This window comes from Dipodomys merriami, unplaced genomic scaffold (genome assembly GCF_024711535.1).
Source record: "Dipodomys merriami isolate MVZ:Mamm:240054 unplaced genomic scaffold, mDipMer1.0.p SCAF_3, whole genome shotgun sequence".
In the NCBI taxonomy this organism is placed as follows: domain Eukaryota; kingdom Metazoa; phylum Chordata; class Mammalia; order Rodentia; family Heteromyidae; genus Dipodomys; species Dipodomys merriami.
In genome coordinates, this window is record NW_027204492.1 from 27,382,088 (window position 1) to 27,402,163 (window position 20,076).

General features: G+C 38.7%; 1 protein-coding gene across 2 annotated transcripts in view; it reads left to right on the forward strand.

Moving 5' to 3' along the window:
• The window catches only part of Tmem255a (transmembrane protein 255A), a 53,486-nt gene that overhangs the window by 11,357 nt on the left and 22,053 nt on the right, over positions 1-20,076 (forward strand). Inside the window, exons 3-7 of one of the 2 annotated variants that reach the window (XM_070039809.1) lie at positions 6,032-6,094; positions 8,298-8,387; positions 13,305-13,373; positions 14,749-14,820; positions 15,225-15,313. In XM_070039809.1, coding sequence (XP_069895910.1) covers positions 6,032-6,094; positions 8,298-8,387; positions 13,305-13,373; positions 14,749-14,820; positions 15,225-15,313 — 383 coding nt within the window. The remainder of the gene's footprint in view (positions 1-6,031; positions 6,095-8,297; positions 8,388-13,304; positions 13,374-14,748; positions 14,821-15,224; positions 15,314-20,076) is intronic. The other variant, XM_070039810.1, reaches the window with a different exon arrangement.

Genomic DNA, 20,076 nt, shown 5'->3' on the forward strand with positions numbered 1-20,076 from the left:
AGCTGAAGAGCTGAGGGACAGCGCTCAGGTCCAGAGTTCAAGCCCATGACAGACAAAAAAAAAAACTGCACTGTCAAATTGGTCACCTTGAATATAAATTACCATTGTATAGAACTGTGAAAAAAATTTACAGCCAAGAAAATTTCTGCTATTTCGAACTCTGGTTAAATGTGTTAACCAATATATGGAATTTTAGATGTACAAAACAGATAAAATTATGGAGATGTTATTAGGTTAGAAGAAGATTTAATGCATGATTCATTTAAATATTGATATCTCTGACATTTAAAACAGAATTCTATTTGCATAATTTGAAGTCATGTAAGATTTTTCAGGGGTGTGTTTTTATTTTGTCAAACCAGATGCTTATGTCCAGTGAGGTATTTATAATAGTATACTGTACCTGAGTTAGAATACAGTATCATTGTTCTAAGTCACACAAACGTGCATATATCTTTAAATATGTGCTAATTTGTGCAAGGTTAAAAAAAATTAAAACTAACAAGGGGAGAAAAAGTGGCGTAAGATTTTTATTTTTACTTTTTACTGGCCTTAAAGGATTGAGACATATTCTATGCCAGAAGAGTTCTGGTAAGCTTTCCACTTTGAAGGCCTCAAAATCCTAGAGTCCTGGTTGTTGTATCAAATTTAAAGGGCCTGGGTCAGAGGTTGCTCTTTACTTCTAAACCTCCCCTCCCACTCACCTAAGAGGAGGCAAATGAGGCCTTGAAATGTGTTTGCCATGCAACCCACAAGATAAAGTTGGCCCCCTGATCAATGAGGCAAGTCTTTCACTCTGGTACTCACTCTGTAGCTTTTGTACTGCCATAGTCAACACTAGACTGAGGTTTTGTTTTTGTTTTTGTTTTTTGCCAGTTTTCAGAGCTGTCCCTGAGCCTCTTTGTGTTTAAGACTAGCACTCTACCACTTGAGCCACAGCACCACTTCTGGCTTTTTCTAAGTAGTTTATTAGAGATAAGAGTCTCACAAACTTTCCTGCTCAGGTGGATTGGGATTGTGATCCTCATATCTCAGCCTTCTGAGCTTTTACAGGTATGAGCCATCAGAGCCTGGCTTAGCCTGAGTTTTATTTTAAAAGAGAAACCAGGAGGTTTTGCTCCATTTCTTGGAGTGAGTCAGTTGATTGAGAAGTTAAACACTCACAATAGGATATTAGGAAACAGGACAACAGAGAACATTTAATAGTCTAGAAACCTTTTCTAGGCTAAGTGGCTTCAGCTTTACTTGATAAGTCCAAAAAAGTTGTGATTAACTTGAGTAGCTCAGGAAATATCAGGTGCTCTGGATAGGGGCTCTGTAGTTTATTTTGAATTAGTCCGAGGCTTTTTCCCTTCCTACTGAAATGTTTTAAATATCATTTTAAAATAAAAATTCCTACCCTAGTGTCTATATTTTAAAGATGAACCCCAATTTTCTGGATGCAATGTGTTATAATGTCCTAACCTTCAATGGCTTCCTGTTGCTTCCTTAGCATGCCATTAAAAGCTCTCTGTAGATGCAGATGCAGGTCTCCTATTATTTCTCTTTTGTCAAGATTGTCATACTCCCCTGAACATGACCTGGGCTTTTCTGCCTTGGTGCTGTCACTTACATTGTTCCCTAGATGTCCTTCTTGTTGTTTCTCTATCTAAATGTTCTGTCACATTCTAACAACACAGCAGGAACATTTCTCATAGTGGATACATAGTGGTTTCTTTCATCTTTTGAAATTGCAATTGCAGATTCTTCCTATTCATGGATCCTGGAAAAATATCCATCGCTGTGTTGTAGCATTTCTTGATCCATATTTTTATTTATCTTTGTTTATATATGCTCACAATCACTTATCTGAACATCTGAGTCATATGTGATTCAGGGTATTAATTTTAAAAAATTATGCATCTACCATCTCAATGGAGCCTTGAGAAACACTCCACAATCAAGTTCCTTCATATTTCCACAATAAAATATGAATGTTTACATGAAGCAAAATGGAGTATAAAATCATTTCACATTAGTTCAAGGTCAGGCTTTGCTACCATGCTAGTTATCAGAAAGCCCTTTCAGTTTTAAGAGCTCTGTGGATTTTTAGGATTATGGAAAGGGATTGTGGACTGATTTACCTAATTATAGTGTGAGCTCCTTGAGCCTAAATCTCATTAGTCTTGGCATCAGTCCTACCCCCAAATCCAAACCTCCAAATCACAGATCAAAACAGTACTTACCACAGACTAGATGTCCAGTTAATATTTGCAAAATGGCTAATCCTTCTCAACCTCAGCCCTCAATATTTGGAGCAGTGGATATGAATAGGCCTAAAGTGATAAGGTCCATCCTCCCTAAAGAACCCTTCAATCTGATTTTGACTTCTAATTATTATTTGTTTCATAAGTAGAGGGCAGCCAAAACAAAGCAAATTGGTTATTAGTTCAGGTAGTAGGAAAATCAAAACAATGGTCCAAAGATATAAGCATTACATAATTCCATGAAGCTCTTGACAACTAGGACCACTGAGTTGATCAGAAGTATCTGTCCATTTTCAAGAAATTGTTGGTTCATTTTATTTTCAACTCCTTGGCTCTTCCTCAAACAGGCTTCTATTCTGAAGATTTTTTTTTCTGGGGGAATTGGGGAAAGAGACATCAATAAGCCCCTTGTTGCTTGAAGGTCATTATTCTACTAACACTGGCCATAAAGGTAGGTAGGTGTGACTGAAAGAATATTAGTTGTTAATCATGTGATCTGAGAGCTAGCCTTGGCTTTGACCTTGTCTTTTTCTAAGAAAGGCCAAGTCCTTATAATTGTGTAGGCCTATGAAGTGGGAATGATAACAGCTTTACCAAACTCCAAACTCCACAGCATTCCTGTGACCAAAATAAAAGTGATGATTGCTTCTTTAACTTTTATCACTTTTAAGTGCAAGGTCTTAGCAACATTGGTGATTTCATTCAAAGGCCATCCAGGAGAATTAATCCTTTTAACCATCACTCACTAAATACCAGTTTCCTACCTGTTGAACTCTATTGCTCCTTTCAGTCCATATAGGATGTTTCCTCTATGGAAATTGAATTACCTTTTATTTAGCAACCTACATTTTACAAGCCATGATCCATACTTTATCTCATTTAATTCTCACAATTTTTATTGTGATTCTCATTTTATAGATAAGGAAACCAAATCAGAGAATAGTAAAACAGACTGGTCTAAGGACAAACAGTTTTTAAGTAACAGACACAAAGACATAATCCATAATGAAATTTCCTGCCCATATACTGCTTTGGTTAGTTTGTATCTTTGTTTCCTTCCATGTGGTTCTTTTTTTTACTTTTGGTCACGGGGCTTGAAATCAGGTTCTGGGTTCTGTCCCTAAGGTCTTTTGCTCAAGGCTAGCACTCTACCACTTTGAGCCACAGCACCACTTCTGGTTTTCGGGGGGTTAATTGGAGATAAGAGTCTCACAAACTTTCCTGCCCAGGCTAGTTTGAACTGCAATCCTCAGATCTCAGCCTCCTAGTGCTCTACCACTTGAGCTACAGCGCCACTTCCCAGCCTCCTGAATAGCTAGGATTACAGGCGCGAGTTACCTGCGCCGCACTTCCCTGTGGTTCTGGATCTCTCTCTCCCTCATTAGATTATGAGCTCTTATAAGATAGGGGCACAGGTCTTCTTACATATTTGACATAGATGTTAGAAAATAAAATGGGAATAGAGTGGATTGGAAGTGGGAAACTGGCTGGCCTGGGATTTCCAGTCTTGGAGTGCTTTGTTTTTCTAGTGAGTTCCAGTAGGTTAAGCCTAGCCCTTTGAGACCATGACCATAAGAGAGTTGACAGGGATAGTCAGTGTGACTGATGTCTGTAGTAGGGGAAAGTTTGCTGTTGGGTTTCAGGAGACACTTTGTGAGTATCTGTATAAGCTGATGAACTCTTTGCTAAAAAAAGACTTACTTCCCCTTAAAGAAGTTGCATCTGAATTTCTTTCAGTCTCTGAGAGTGACTCAGAATATTATAAGCACATATATTTCATGTAATTCCCTCTTAAGAAAAATGAAATTTATTGAACGTATTGAAAGTGGGACATAATACCGAAAGGAGAAACTTTTACCATGATATGGAACAACTATTGACAGGCTTTTCCAGGTCAAGTTACAGAGACTCAGAAGTTAAATGTATTTAAAAATAGTATGATAATCACTAAAGCAAAGTAAATATTTACTAAACATTTACTGTGTGCCAAGCATTATGGAAAGTTCTTTGAATGTATCAATTTGCTTAATCCTCACAAAAGCCCTTTAAGGTAGCACTACTATGGTCCCTGTTTTACAGATAAAGCAACAGGTTTACAGAGGTTAATCAGTTTGTTCAAAGTTGTACAGACATAAGTAGATATCTGGGGTTCCAGGTCAGGTGACTGTAATCATCAGATTTTAACGACTATATTTTATGACAATACATTTTAATTATATTTGAAATTAGACCATATGAAAAACAGGCACAGCTTAGGTGCTGAATGAGTATTTGCAGTAAAATCTTTTTTAAAATTAATGTTTTTTTAATTGTGAAAATACCATACAGAGGGGTTACATAAACAAGGTAATGAGTACATTTCTTATCAAGCATTGTTGGTTCTTCCTTTGTTTCCCCTTACCATCCCTGTCCTCTCATCTCCCCACCCCCACGTTGGTATAATTTGTGGAGGAGAAGGGAAAAAACAAATTGTTTAAATAGGGATACAAGTGGACCCATTGCAACAATGAGATGTACAAAACATTATGTAGACTCTTAAATAGTATGGTATATCTCTATCTATCTATCTATCTATCTATCTATCTATCTATCTATCTATCTATCTATCTATCTATCTATCTATCTATCTATCTATTTATCTATCTATCTATCTATCCATGTACCCCAGTTTCTATTTTCCAAGAGTAATAACTGACGAAGTAGTTCTGTGGGAAGTCTCTTTGGAAATTTGCTTCCTTTCATTCTTGAGATTCTGAGACAACCACTCAGTTCCCCTGCTCCCCCAAATCCAGTACTTGGGTTCATTAGATATACAAGTCTGAGTGTAAGACTTGGAAGTCCTTGGACCAAAATGCATGCTTCTGTGAGCCAAAGTAAGGCTGCAGATAATCTGAAACTGAGATCATTAGTGAAGCCAAAGAGAAATGTAACTACATTAGCTTGTGTTAAGATTTATTGGTCCATTCTCACCACTTTTTACTTCTTCCATTTTCATCTCCATCAGTAGCTATTGGTTAGTGATCATTTTCAGCTGAGATGGGCAAACTCAGTCCACTAATGGCAGGACTGAGAGGACAGTGGTATCTGCTACACTGAGCCATAATCCCAGCCACTTAGACAGGGAAATTGTTTTTCGAGGTTTTACATTGCCATTTCTGTTCACCCTTTAATGAATGCTTCAAATGAAGCAGAGATGGAAGAAGAAGTGAATAAGTGCTAACATAAATTGCAGTGGGTCAACCACAAATATAGGCTTTCAAAAAAAGTTCTTTTATTTTTATTTTTTTAGTGTGGGTTAAGGTGCTTGCTGATTTTTAAAGTACTTCCTGATTTTGATTAGTATGCCAGATGCATCAAAAATTACTATTGCACACCTTTATTCTGTAACCCATACTTCAAAGTGGAAGACTCTTTTCAAAAACAGATAAAGATCAAACTATAATGTGTGCTTTTCATCATTATGTATCTCTGACTCACCAGTTACATACTAGGTAATGGATATTGAAATTGAAATAGGTACACTCTGAAAAGCTACAGCTGACCTTTACTTTTAGTTTTGGGCATGAATTTCTTTTTAGGTGTGATTCATTGCTTCAAAGGAAAATTGAAAAATGGCAGGGGAAAATAATTTCAGTTCATATCTTTGTGTAGGCAATGGCTTGTGGCTTTAACATTTGCACTCCAGTTTTTTTTTTCATGATCCTGAATCATATTCAGGAGCTAGAATGATGGTAGAGTCCGGCTGACTGTCTTCCCACATTCTATGCATGCTGTTTGCTTTCCAGCTTGGCTTCGGGTCATTCCTTGGAATCATCGGTTCAAACCTTGTGGAAAACAAGCGGCAGATGGTAAGTCTTCATTTCTATAGGATCAAATTCTTCTCTAAAAAAGCTCAACTTTCTGTGAATATGTAATCCATCTCTTAAGCTTGTGTAAATTTGTCTACAAAACAAACTGCTACTTTGGTTCCCCCACCCACCCAAATCCTCCAAAGAACTTATGTTACAGTGAACCCCCATACTACCTGGCTGGCCTGACTAGTCTCAAGCCATAGAGGTACATTCTTGATCTTGCCCTTTGAAAGAATACTGCAGCTTGTCCTTGTCTGGAGTACTTTTGCTTCAGTGATTTCCATTACTGCAGCCCAGAATTGTTGGTGACTCTCATGTCATCTTTTCTGATACATAATGTTTTGGAAAAGGTTTCAGAGGATTACTCCCCTCAAGGGCAAATGGTTTGTACAGTATTTTCACAATAAAAATTAAAAAAGGGCAAATGGTTGCATTTCTTGGTTCAATCTGGGAAGGCTTCTTTGAGAACAAAGGTAGACTGAACTTCAAGTCAATTGCAGTTTTACACTTGTGGTCAGATGGTGGGTTAATTAGATTTCTCTTGTACTCTGTGAGATCAAAATTTTGATAATGAGGTCTATTTAATAGCATGTATAAACAGATAATATAATAGCTCTAGAGATAGAGAACCCTAACCATATATTTTTCCCCAGCACCATGGCGAATCATTCTCAAGGGAGTTCTAATCATTTATTTGTTCCATTTTACCTGGACACCCTCCTTTGCCAGTTGTTTTTGCACTTTGTACTTAAATTATTCAAAATAATGGGGGAGTTTTAATTGTAGAGCGGATCATCGCATAGCTAATAATGCCAATTTTGTGAGATTGTTCATCTATTATTTACCAATTATCTGTAATGCTGTGAAGTGAGATTTATGAGAGATGTTTCTGAACAACTCCCAAAGGAGATATGCATTTACTCCTAGCTTGTTGAAGGGAAAGAACTCTAGTGTGCCCTTGGACTTGATTTCTTCCTTGTCATGGAGAATAGTGTATAGCCAATGTAGTTCCTCTTTCCCCCAAAAAAGTCAAGAAAAAAAACATTCTGCAACCATATAGTTTTAAGAGTTAACAAAAGCAGATGGTGGTCTTAGCACCCTAGGAAATACCTTGAAACACCTATGGGTGACACATTGAGTTGTAGAATAACCTTGCTAATGGAAGACCATCTAATTTGATTAATAAATAAGAACATCTGGTTTGAGAAAACATTTTCTTTCTTTTTAAAAAATTTTTTTTGGGGCTTGGTAAGAAATGTACGCATTATCCTGCCCATGTAATTGTAACCCCTCTGTACAGTATGTTCACAAGTAAAATAAAATTAAATTAAAAAAAATTTTTTGGGGGTCCGGTCATGGGGCCTGAACTCTGGAGCTGGGCGCTGTCCCTCAGCTCTTCAGCTCAAGGCTAGCACTCTACAACTTGAGCCACAGCACCACTTCCGGCTTTTTGCTTTTTGCTTATGTGGTGCTGAGGAATCAAACCCAGGGCCTCAGGCATGCAAGGCAAGTGCTCTACCACTGAGCCACCTTCCCAGCCCCCATTTTTCTTATTTCTAAGTTTCCATATATACCCTACAAAACTGATCCATTTCACTAACTTCAATCCTTGTAAAAAATGTCTATGACATTTAAGTCTAGCAAGTTGAGTGTTCTCTTTCTTCAATGATGCTGAAGGCCATATGGGGATATACAGGCCCTTCAGATTACCCTTATCATCAATGTCCACTATGTTGTGGTGTAAGTTGTGTGAGGAAATGCAAAGAATGCTGGAGTAGGAGTTTGTGGGATCAGACACTCCCATAGACTAGATGGAGACCCTGGGAATAACATTTCCTCCATTTTCACATAAATAATATAGAAGGTTGGATAATATGATATAAAAGGTCCAAGATTTTCTGAGTCAGATGATGCTTTGAAAGATCTGTGCAATCGGATTCCTCTATGGATAGCATGCCGGATACCAGCAAGATTCCTCTTCATTTGGTGTTCAGAGAGTGAATTTCTTAGTGTTCTCTGGAAATATAGAAAGTGCTTCAGTGTTCCCTTCTTTCCCTCCCTGAATCCTGCATGACTAAAAATAACATCCTGATGAATGATAGGCTAGAGTTCTGCTTTAGATGGCAATCTCTTGGGGATTGCCTATCTCAAGAAGCATCAAGAGTGGAAGAATAACCATCACTTTTGTTTCTCCTTGCAGCTGGTAGCTTCTATCGTGTTTATCAGCTTTGGTGTGATTGCAGCTTTTTGTTGTGCCATAGTTGATGGAGTCTTTGCTGCCAGACACATTGTGAGTATTATTAGCTCTGGGTTAAAGTACATGTGCAATCCATCAGAACACCTTTGGATGTGTACTGGATGCTCAACACTGTCCTAAGTATTTTGAGGAGATTACACAAGAGGAAATCCGAGGTCCTGAAGTGTTGATAGTCAGGGTGAGAACATCAGTCGACACACAAGCATCTATACAACCAAATCCAAACTAGTAGTATGAACTTCAAGTGCCAAGTGGTTCACTGTGGACTCCAAAGGTCAGGGTAAGCTTCCTAGTTGTGGAAAGTCTAGAAATAAGCCATTGAAACCTGAGTAAGATTTAGAAAGGGAACAAGTGGTTGGGGTAGGGGAATGGCTTGGAACTAGTTTGGAGTGGGGAGAACAGCAGGAAGCCATGTGACTTTTTGTAAGCACTCAAATTTTCTGTGGCTTTCAGCAGCTTTCCCTTTCAACAACCTACATGAACAAGCAGTGACAACAGAGTCTCCTTTTGTCAGATGATCAAACTTTTCTGACTCTCACAGGGACTTTTCTACCTGGGCTGGCTTCGAACAGTGATCCTCAGATCTCAGCCTTCTGAGTAGCTAGGATTATGGGCATGAACTGCAGGCCCCATCTTATCAGTAATGCTTAACATAATTCTACCAACCTGTCATAGCAGTTCTTATTATCTCCTAAATGTATGAAAAAAAATTGAAAAAAATTGTCTTTAAGTAGTTGTACAAAGTAGGTGCCAAAACAGTTCATGAATACAGTGTCTTAATCAGTGTCACCCCTTCAATATTATCATCCCCTTTCCACCCACCTATTCCCTTACTTTTCTTAATTTTGTGGTATTTACAACGAATTCTTGACTGCATTCTCCTCCTTCTACCACCATTCAATTATGTATGCCTATTTTGTAGCATAAATCAATCATATTATGCATGCTATTTTGGATTCAATAAGACCCATCTTTTTTGCTACTTTAAAATGTTTAATTTTTTATTTTATTTTTGAAATGATACACATTTGTAATACAAGAGGGTTCCACAGTGATATTTTCATACTAGTATAATGGATACATTAAACAAATTCACCTCTTCCATCATATTTTCATTCCTGTCCCCTTCTTCTCCATTAAACACATTTATTTATTTTTATTTAGTAGTTATACAAGGGGGTTTCAATCCTAGAAGTCAGGTTATGAGGATACTTGATCAATGTCACCCCTTCCATTGTTCTCCCCCTTTCCCCTTCCCATCCCTGCCCTCAAGGTATGAAGTTCAAATTTGACATAATTTATATTGAATGCAATGACTGTATTTATTGATCATTCTTTCATGCCTCCATTCATGTACCCCATCTTTCATTGGCTCCCCCTTGAACATGTTCCAACTTCCTGGTATTCATTTTGTTCATTAATGGTTCAAAGGAGTTATACCCTTGACTTCCTTCTCTAAGTATACTACTATCCTTTAGTCATTTTGATTGTGTGTATTTGTTGTGTTTCCATTTTAGATATAACTTCCACATAGGGGTGGAAAACATGCACTGTTTATCTATTTGAGCCTGACTTACTTCACTTAACATAATTTTTTCTTGGTCCGTCTATTTCTCTGCATGTAATATAATATTATTCTTTCTAATGAATGACTAATATTCCACTGTGTATATGTACCACATTTTCTTACTCCATTCATCTGCTGTAAGGCATCTGGGCTGTTTCCACAAATTGGTTATTGTGAGTAGTGCAACAGTGAATATGGATGTGTAGGTGTCTTTACCATATCCTGGCTTGTTATGTTCTGGGTATATGCCCAAGTGTGGTATGGCTGGATCATACAATAGTTCTATGTTTAGGTTTTTAAAGAATCTCCAAATCACCTTCCAGAGTAGTTGCACTAGTTTACATTCCCACCAAGAGTGTAATAGGGTTCCTTCCCCCACCCTACCCTGTGCATCTCTGTCAGAATTTCTTGTTCATATTCTTGATGATGGCCAGTCTTAATGGGGTGAGATGGAATCTCAATATTGCTTTGATTTGCATTTCTTCTATGGCCAGGGATGTTCAACATTTCTTCATATTAATTGTTCATGTTCATTGGCCATTCTTGCTTTTTCTTCTGTGAAGTCTCTATGTATTTCTTTTGCCCATTTATTGTTACTGATATCTGGAGGGTTTCTTTCTTGAGCTTCTTGTATATTCTAGATATTAGGTCCTTGTCAGATATATACTTGGTAAAGATCTTCTCCCATTCTCTAAGCTGTCTTTTTATCTTAGTAACTATGTCCTTAACTGTGCAGAAACTTTTTAGTTTGATGTAAACCCATTTTTTTTATTATCTCTCCATTTTGCTGAGCCCCTGGAACTCTATTCAGAAAGTTCCTGTTTGCCAATATGTATGTTCTGTTCCTGCTAATCTTTTCTGTAGTAGTTTCAATGTTTCATGCCTGATGTTGAAATCTTTGATCCATTTTGAGTCAATATTAGTGCAAGGTGACAGAAGAATAAGACCCATCTTAATAACACTAATTCCTTATGTTTGTGTCATCCGTTTAGCATTTTTGTGTTTCTTCACATCTATTATCTTATTTGAAGCCCATGGCAATCCTGTGAGATATGTAGGGCAGGCATTATCATCCTCATTTGACAAGTGGTATTCACTCTGAGGCAGTCTCCATGGCAACATAGGCCTAGTGGCTAAGAAACCTGAAGTAGATTTTGATGGCATTGTGTGCTAAAATGGCTTCTTTTTCTCTCCTCCTACTCCTGATGATTTTTAATAACTTCATTGAGATATAGTTTATATTCTGTACAACTCACCCATCTAAAGAGTTTAATCCAGTGATTTTTACTGTACTCAGTTATAGGCAATCATCAGTTGATTTGAGGAGATTTTTTTTATCATCTCAAAAAGAAACTGCAAGGGCTGGGAAGGTGGCTCAGTGGTAGAGCTCTTGCCTTGCATGCATGAGGCCCTGGGTTTGATTCCTCAGCACCACATAAGCAAAAAGAAAAAAGTTGGAAGTGGCGCTGTGGTCAAGTGGTAGAGCACTAGCCTTGAGCTGAAGAGCTGAGGGACAGCACCCAGGTCCAGAGGTCAGGCCCCCCGACCGGACTCCCCCCAAAAAAGAAAGAAACTGCACCTTTTACCTGTTGCGTCCTTGTCTGCATCCTCCCTAGCCCTAAGTGACCACTAATATGCATTCTTTTTCTATACATATCCATATTCTAGATATTTCATACATATTGGTTTCTTTAGTGTGATATTTTCAATATTCATCCATAATGAAGCATACTACATTACTTTTTCGACCTATTAATGTTCCATTGTCTAGATATACTAAATTTTATTTGCCTGTTTACCTGTTGGTGGGCATTTAGGTTGTGTCCATCTTTTTGGCTATTATGACCATAGTGCTATAAAACATTTGTGGACAAAATTTGCATGGAAATATATTTTCATGTTCATTTTCCTTCCATTTTCCATTGAGATCTAGAATTGACAAGTAATATAACCATGTTTACTTGGTTGATGAACAGCCAGATTCCAAAGTGGCTGCTTTACATTGTCACCAGCAGTATATAAGGATTCTGATCTATCAACATGTTCACCAACTCTTATTATCTAACCTGGTATGAGGCAGCATCTCATTATAGTTTTGATTTGCATTTCCAACACTCCTAACATTTTTTGATCAGTGGCTTCAGTGAAAGGCAATGGAAAAAAATCTTAATTCTACTTACTAGAAATGTTCCTGTTATGATCATTTACATGCCCCTGAATATAGGCCCTCTGTACAACCAGAAGTTAATAGTTGTACTACAGCATTGATTCAGAAACTTTGGATAAGGCTGGACAAAACTTGAAGAAAATGTTTCTACTTACACTGTACTTGTTCTAAGCCATCTGGAAGTCCTCGCTGATACCCAAGAAGTTTTAAGGTTTTATTAATCACTGGCAATATCTGTTGGCTACCTTAAATGAAAGGTACATTTCTACCCCAGCATAGCTTGAGTGGTAAGTGCTAGCCGATCTGTTAACAACATCCTTTAACATCATCTTGTCATGTTTCTTTGGCTTGAATGAATCTGAACTTCTCTCAAGACCTACTTTCTACCACATCCGTATATGCTTGTCTTGTTTCTTCTCTTTCTTGTCTCATATTCCCTTCCTTTCTCTTTCCTACCTTTGGCCATTAATTATCTGGGAAAGTCACATTACTTTACTGAATCATAGTTTCTTTTGCTTCCAGAGGTATATAACAGTAACCTACCATTTATGATCAGCATGAAAATAAAATTAAATAATCATTATCAACATGCCTTAAGAGGGCCTAGTATAGACATTCAACATAAAGCAGTTTCTCTTTCCAGCTCTTCCCACCTAAGTGGTAAGCCTCCAAGATAAAGAGCTTGCATCCCTTGCTGAGTGATCTCTTATCACCTCCTGAACAATTCCTTCCGTGGAATCTGTGGAAATGACAATAGTATAAAAGTCAGCAGTCCTTGTCTAGTCCCCAGTAGGTAATGAGACTTCACCATAGGAGGTATTCTCTCTCCATTTGGAAGTGTATTGTTACAACAACCTTGAGTTTGGAATCTTACTAATTGGGGATTATTTGCAAGTAGAAAAGGCCAAAAGTAAAAAAAAGCAGAAACAAAATTTCAAGTAACTTCTTTCTCAGTTGATCTCCTAAATTTTTATTAACTAAGTAGTCCAATAGGAAACAATTATTAGAACATTTTTGTCTTATCCTTATATTCTCAGGTTCCTTAGATGAGCAAATTTCAGAAATAACTCAGCCTACCTGCTAGTGTGTGTGTGTGTGTATGTGTGTGTGTGTGTGTGTGTGTGTGTGTGTGTGTGTGTGTGTGTATTTAAATATTTTATTACCAAACTGCTTTCTTTTTCAAAGCTAAAACTGGGTTTGGTGTTTCTTTTTCCAGGATCTGAAACCTCTGTATGCTAACCGGTGCCACTATGTCCCCAAGACATCCCAGAGAGAAGCTGAGGAGGTAAGCCAGAGAATGAGACTATTTATCTTTACCTCACAGAAAACTCTCCTGTTTTACATGAAACTTTTTACTTGGTGTGGAGTTTACTGCTGAATGTCTAGCTGATTTGTCCAATGGGTCAGAAAACAATGTTAGTGAAGTCAGAGATTGGAATCTCATGAGACCTAATCAGATTTCCTTTTTTTTTTTTTTTTTTTTACCAGAGGATCCCCTATGCAGCTAACCAGCAGCCTCTTAGTGTAGATGAAAAAGTGTCCACAGGGCATACTCCTCCCCTATCTTGTAGATGATTCAGTTGCCTAGACTTAGTGCTTGGCTGGGAGAAGGTGGGAGCCCGACCAAGGTATTAGGTCTAGTCTAAAGAAGCAGAGCCTGAGTCCAACACATGGGAAAAGCCTAGAAGCCAAATAAGGGCTGAGCAACCTGGTCTGCTTTATGGCTTTGGCCTAAATTGTCAGTCTGCCCAGTTTCATGTCCCCCACAAGAGGCTAACCTAATAATCTGTAAGAAGGTACATAAGATCTCTTTCCTTCCCTACACATCACTTATCTCTTCTTGTGTTCCATGGGGTCTCATAAAACTAGAGGCAATGAGCAGTTGTAACATTTTTGGAAATCTTTCTTTTCAGTAAATCATAATGTCTCCCTAACCCCAAAATTTCTTTGCATGAAACTCTGTGTTTCCAGAAGAAATAATAATTTGGTACTCTTTTAACCTCAAACTGAAAGTCAGTCACCTTCCAGAACAGTCAGAAAAAGAATAAACATGTTATTGGAAAGAAAGGCAAGGTGGAAGCAAAATGGTTGCTTCATTGTTCAGCTTCAGGGGAAGCCATTTTACACAAAATGACTTAAATGGTACCTCTAGAGTCAGGTAGAGTGATAATCCTGCTGCCCGGGCATCCTCACAAATATTTATATTTTGCTTTAGTCATTTATGTTACCAACTACAAAGTTCCCATTTTTTCTAACTCTTCTTGGGTTAGAAAGGAGGAATAGAAATGTGTATTGCTGACATTTATCACAAAGGCAGTAACATTTGGATGAAGGAGCCAATATAGAATAAAAATGGTCTATTTACTGTGACTGTTCTCTATAACAAAGGCAAAACAAATTTACAATCACTTTATTGTGTGCAGATAGGGGAGGGAACCTGGAAATTTTCTTGCAAACAAGCGATTGTAAATGGAAATAAGTGTTTGTTAATTTTTTAAAAATGTTTGCAAACTCAAAGTGTATAAACTGTCATAGATATTATCTTGTTTTCATTGTAATGATTTTGTTGTGTTAACCTGGTGATTGTGAAAATACTGATAATGACTTCCGTAGGTTTGATTGTAACCCTGGTCCCCCTAACCCTATTTTTCCTGTGTAAGGTCATAAGTTCCTCAACCAAAAATTCTCCTTCCGCGAGGGTTATGAGGAACCTTACCCAGGCAGCTAGAGAGGTACTATTGTACTTCAGAGTGCATGTGATGGCCCTTCTGTCTTCTTCTGTACCCAATTTTCTTTCTATCTGTGTCCTGGTTTCCTCTCACATTCTGTCCTCATTCTCTACTGTCCATTTGTTCTTCCATCTGTCCTTCTGCCTGGCCTTCCTCCTCTCCATCTCCATCTTTCAGGGTTGGGGTACTAAGGGTTATGGCTAAGGCTGAATGTAAGCCGAGCTACACAGTGATTTGCTTTATGCATACATTTTACTACTTCCCTGCTCAGTCTCCTCCCTCTCATGTATAGGTGTAATCATGTCACAGCCATCCTTATTGTCTCCATCAGTCACTAACTCACATTTTCAAAGGGTCCTTCCTTCTATTGGATGTTAGCTCATGTTCTTGCTGTACTTTACCTTCAGGTGAATTGCCCTCATCTCAGCCGTGGATTCTGCACACCTCGCATCCGGGGTAATACTTGCTTCTGCTGTGACCTCTACAACTGTGGAAAGTAAGTATGAAGCCCTAGGTACATATCCACACTGGATATGACAAGAGCCAAGGGTGGAAAAGCGTCAGTGATAGGGACCACAGAAGTGAGTAGATGGTGTTGGTCTGTCCATAGATTTCAGTTGTATTTCCTGCCCTTTCCATACCAGATACTGTGTTAAGTGCTTTAACATACTCGATCTCATTTAATTTTTGCCTGTTAGGTAGGTAGAGATATTTTAATTTTACAGATGACCAAGTAAGGCTCAGCAGAAATATATCTAAGCTGAAAGTCATACAAAAGTGGAAAATTAGAACTAAGAATTGAACTGAGCATTTATATAAGATTATTCAATATTCAACAAATAGTTATTGAGCACCTCAGTGTCTTGCACTGTACTACACGCTGGAGAATCAGAAGCAAATAAAATAGAAGTTCTTACTTCATGGAGCTTTTGTCCTAATAGGGCAGAGTCAATTAACACAAAAAACATAATACAATGCTAGGTAGTGATAGAACACTGAAGAAAAATGAAACAGGAGAAGACAGATCTTGATGAAGTAGAGGTGTGTGTGTGTTGTGTGCTGTGTTAGATAGAGCAGCCAGGAAATGTTTCTTTGAGAAGATAAGATTTGTATAGAAATCTGAATGTCTGTGAGAGACAATTCACCTACATACCTGGGAAAGCTACAGTGTTGCATGCAAAGGCCCTGAGGCATGAATGGGGCTGATACTAATTCTGCTATAACCATCTGGTTCTCTGCTCTCCAACAGACAAAATATCATTTATTATTTCTTTCAAAACATATTTAGGTACTAGAAATATAGAATTTCCACTGTCATACTCAAAAAATTAGTATAGAAGACAGACATGTGACCAACTGATATCAATTTCGTGTGATAAATGTAGTGAGGATTGTGTGGATATCCTGGTGACCTGGGTGGTGTAAATAAATGAAGGGCAGTTTACAGAAGATGGTAGTAGTGTCGAGGAGGATGCAGTGTAGGAACTGACACATAAAGGCTAATTAAGAAGCTAAGAGATGGGCTGGGAAGGTGGCTCAGTGGTAGAGCGCTTGCCTTGCATGCATGAGGCCCTGGGTTCTATTCTTCAGCACCACATAAGCAAAAAGAAAAAAGCTGGAAGTGGCACTGTGGCTCAAGTGGTAGAGTGCTAGCCTTGAGCTGAAGAGCTGAGGGACAGCGCCCAGGCCCAGAGTTCAGGCCCCACGACCAGACTCCCCCCAAAAAATATATTAAAAAAAGAAGTTAAGAGACAAACTTAAATGCCGTAGAGGTAGAAAAGACATATTCTTGATACTTGTCAGGAGGTAAGGGGTGGAGGAATAACAGAAAGTGTGTAGAAGGTGAGAACAGAGCTGTAAACCAGAGGTCAGATATTAGAAAATCAGTTGACCCTAGGAATGGCTCTGATTTAGCATAAATAGACAGCTGGAAACTATTGAAGGATACAGCTTGGAAGATAGACTTAAATGGTAGAGACTGTGAGTATCTAGGAGGCCACTTCAATAGCACAGGGTACAGAGAATGGAGCCTAGATTAAATTGGTTTGGGAACGATAGAAAGCAAATCATATTTTAAGAGAAACAGACAAGGTAGAATCTAATAGCAATGTGGAGATGGAAAAACCGACCCCTCCATCATGTCAGGTGTTTTCAGCTAGCTCCTGCCCAGGAACAATTGTTTTTCAGACTCAGTGCAAGAGAGTTGGGGGCCAAGAGTGGGAGTAAAGGAGGAACTGGTGGGGGTGGGGACTGGATGGAGCCAGATCTAGAGGCTCCAGACTTACGCAACCTCCTCCTCACACACATTCCCAGCTTTTGGTATTTCGGGGCCTGTTTCTCTGGTGTCTGTTTAAGACCTGGCTGGCTGGAAAGAGAGAGGAGCCTCTTCAGCCTTTTCCCTTCTTTACTAACAGGGCTTTCATTTCCTTCAAAGAGTTGGTAGTGGAGGAAGAAAAATTTAAAGATGCAAATGAGGTTTAGAGATTATATGGAAGGTTCAATTATTAATGTTGTAATAATAACTAACACTTGTAAATGACTTCTCTCCTTAGCAGCTATGATTGAGAGCTGGTTATAATTACACTTCCTGAGACCATTTTTTCAAAAACTGATCAAAGGAACATAAAATATATTCTAGGGGAATTGAGGTTATTTTGCTATCTTTCCTCTTGATTCTCCTTAATCCACGCTTCTGCTCCATCCTTCCCCCTCTTTTTATCTTCTCTCTTTCTTCTCTATTTCCTTGCCAGCTTCCTCCATTCTCGTTGCTACGCTCGTCTATTGCTTCTCCCCAGCTTTATTTTCCCTGTTTCCCAGCCTCCTGGGGTAGGGACTGGAAACTTCCTGGAACTAGGCCTGAGATCTGGAGTTGAGAGGAGGCCCAAAGAGGGAGGTGAAGTGATCCCTTACAGACACTCTTTTTCTCTGTTGTGGATGTGTTTCTGAAAAAGGATGGGATTTAGCAGAGCCTTCGGGTAAATATTTTCTTTTCTTTAAAGTGAGAAGTCTTAAATACTATTTATCAATGTGAATTTCATGATATCTGACTTACTTTCTTAAAGCAAGTTTTATCACTTAAAAAAAATGTTGCTGATCCTAGGGATTGAACTATGAGCCTGGGTTCTGTCCCTGAGCTTTTTTTGCTCAAGGTTGGTGCTCTACCACTTGAGCCACAGCTCCACTTTTTGTGGTTAATTGGAGAGAAAAGTCTCACAATCTTTCATGCCAATGCCATCTTTTAAACACTATCTTCAGATCTGAGCCTCTTGAGTAGGTAGGATTACAGGTGTGAGCCACCAGAACCCCGCTACCACTATTGTTTTTAATAAAGAAATGAAGGACTGTGCTAAACTATGAGGACTCAAAGAGTAGGGAGAATGACATAATCTTATGTATGTACTCTATCACAGGGCTAGCCATGAGTAAAGAGCTGATGAAAAGTGAGTGACATTTGTTGAAAGGACTGTGGCAGTCCAGGGGAATTTGTTTCTTTCATGAGAAAAAGAAAATACAGCATTAGATAACTGACAGGGGTCCTGGGAACATGGCCCCTAAAGATCTTCAAGTCTAGAAATGGCTTTCACATATTTTGTGTCTGCATTCAATGCCAGGCATCTTTCAGTAACCTTTTCCAAATCTGTGGTGCCCAGATTCCAAGGGCAGAGCCAGTAGAAAAGGACTTGCTTAGCTTTACATCAGGTCATAAACTCAGGCCATGAGACAGGCCATGGAACAGTCTCACAATCAAAGGAAAACATTTTCCTAGACCTGGGGCTTCTTCCAGCCAGAGCCAATGACACCTAAACTAGGAGCATAAATATAGCTAGGCAACCAACATTCTGAGGCTTGGAGACTTTAATTTTGCCAAATGAAGGTTTGTTTTCTTCATGCAAAGCCTATTTTTAATCAATTGCCAGTTCCTCTGGTTTATTTCCTGGAAAGGAGGCCAAGAAAAAAAGTGGGAACAAAACATCAGGCAGTCATTTTTACGGTGCTACAGAAACAGAGATTTTACTGTCCCCTTGAACCCACAGACCTTCTTTGATGTCATGGGTAGTGAGGTTTTAATACCAAACATAGCTTATTCCATTTAGCCTTGTGAAGGAAGGTGGCTTTCTCTAGGACACAGCTCTTCACTGGCTGCCTTTTAAAGTACTTTTGGCTTTCATTTGCTCACTTGTCTTTGGAGAGGTCAAGTCAATATCACTGGTTTTCAATATATAACCTAAAGGAAATGGAGTGGTTTGTGAACTACTTCAGCTGGTAACAAAATGAAAAAAGTTTATTTTCCTTCATTGCTTCCTTTGACAATTTTTATATATCTCCTACTATGTGTCAGGGGCTGCTCTAAAAGAATTTGAGCCAGAAGACAGTTTTCCCTGAAGAAACTCACTTTTTCAGTAAGATTGTTGGAACCGAACTGAAAAATGTAGTGTATAAGCAGAGATCCGGGGGAGAAGGGAAGGGAGAAGTAAAGGAGAGAGGGAAAGCAAAGGAAAAGGAAAGGAAGGGAAGGGGAGAGAGCTAGAGAGGAGATAGTGACAGAGAGAGAGAAGAGGAGAGAGAAAGGAAAGAGGAAAGAGAGGGAGAGGGAGAGAGAGAGAGAGAGAGAGAGAGAGAGAGAGAGAGAGAGAGAGAGAGAGAGAGAGAGAGAGAGAGAGAGAGAGAGAGAGAAACTGTCTATCTGCCAAGAATTACCAAATGGTCCCAGGTCCCTGACCTCTACAAGGATGCCCTCCTACTTTATCCAAGAACTGCTGCTGTCTCTTATTATAAGTGGCAACTGAAATACAGAGAGGCTGTCTCCTTAGGTCTACAAGAATGTGGAGAACAAGGGGTACATACTTATATTAGGTAATCAATCTCATGATCAATGCAAGTGTTTGCACTCAGTTACTTACTCACTAAGTACTTAATCATGATCTTTAACATTTCTACCACTGTGCTAGGAAGTAAGGGAACCACAAAGAAATGTGATAGATCACCCTTGCCTTCAAGAGCTTACAGTTTTGATAGACATCATGGTGGCCTTGGACTCAGTTGTAGCACATATTGAATTAAAGGAATAAGTGAATGATTGACATGCAATATGGCAAACTAAAAGGAATAGACAGTCTGAAGCTGTGGGAGTCCAGGGGATAAGCTACTATGTGGGCACCAGAGTACTTAACTAAACTTAGAATGGTGGAAAAGATTAGGACATGCAGAGAACAGAGAGCACTATTTTCTATGGAAGAGGAGAAATCTGAGTGAACATTC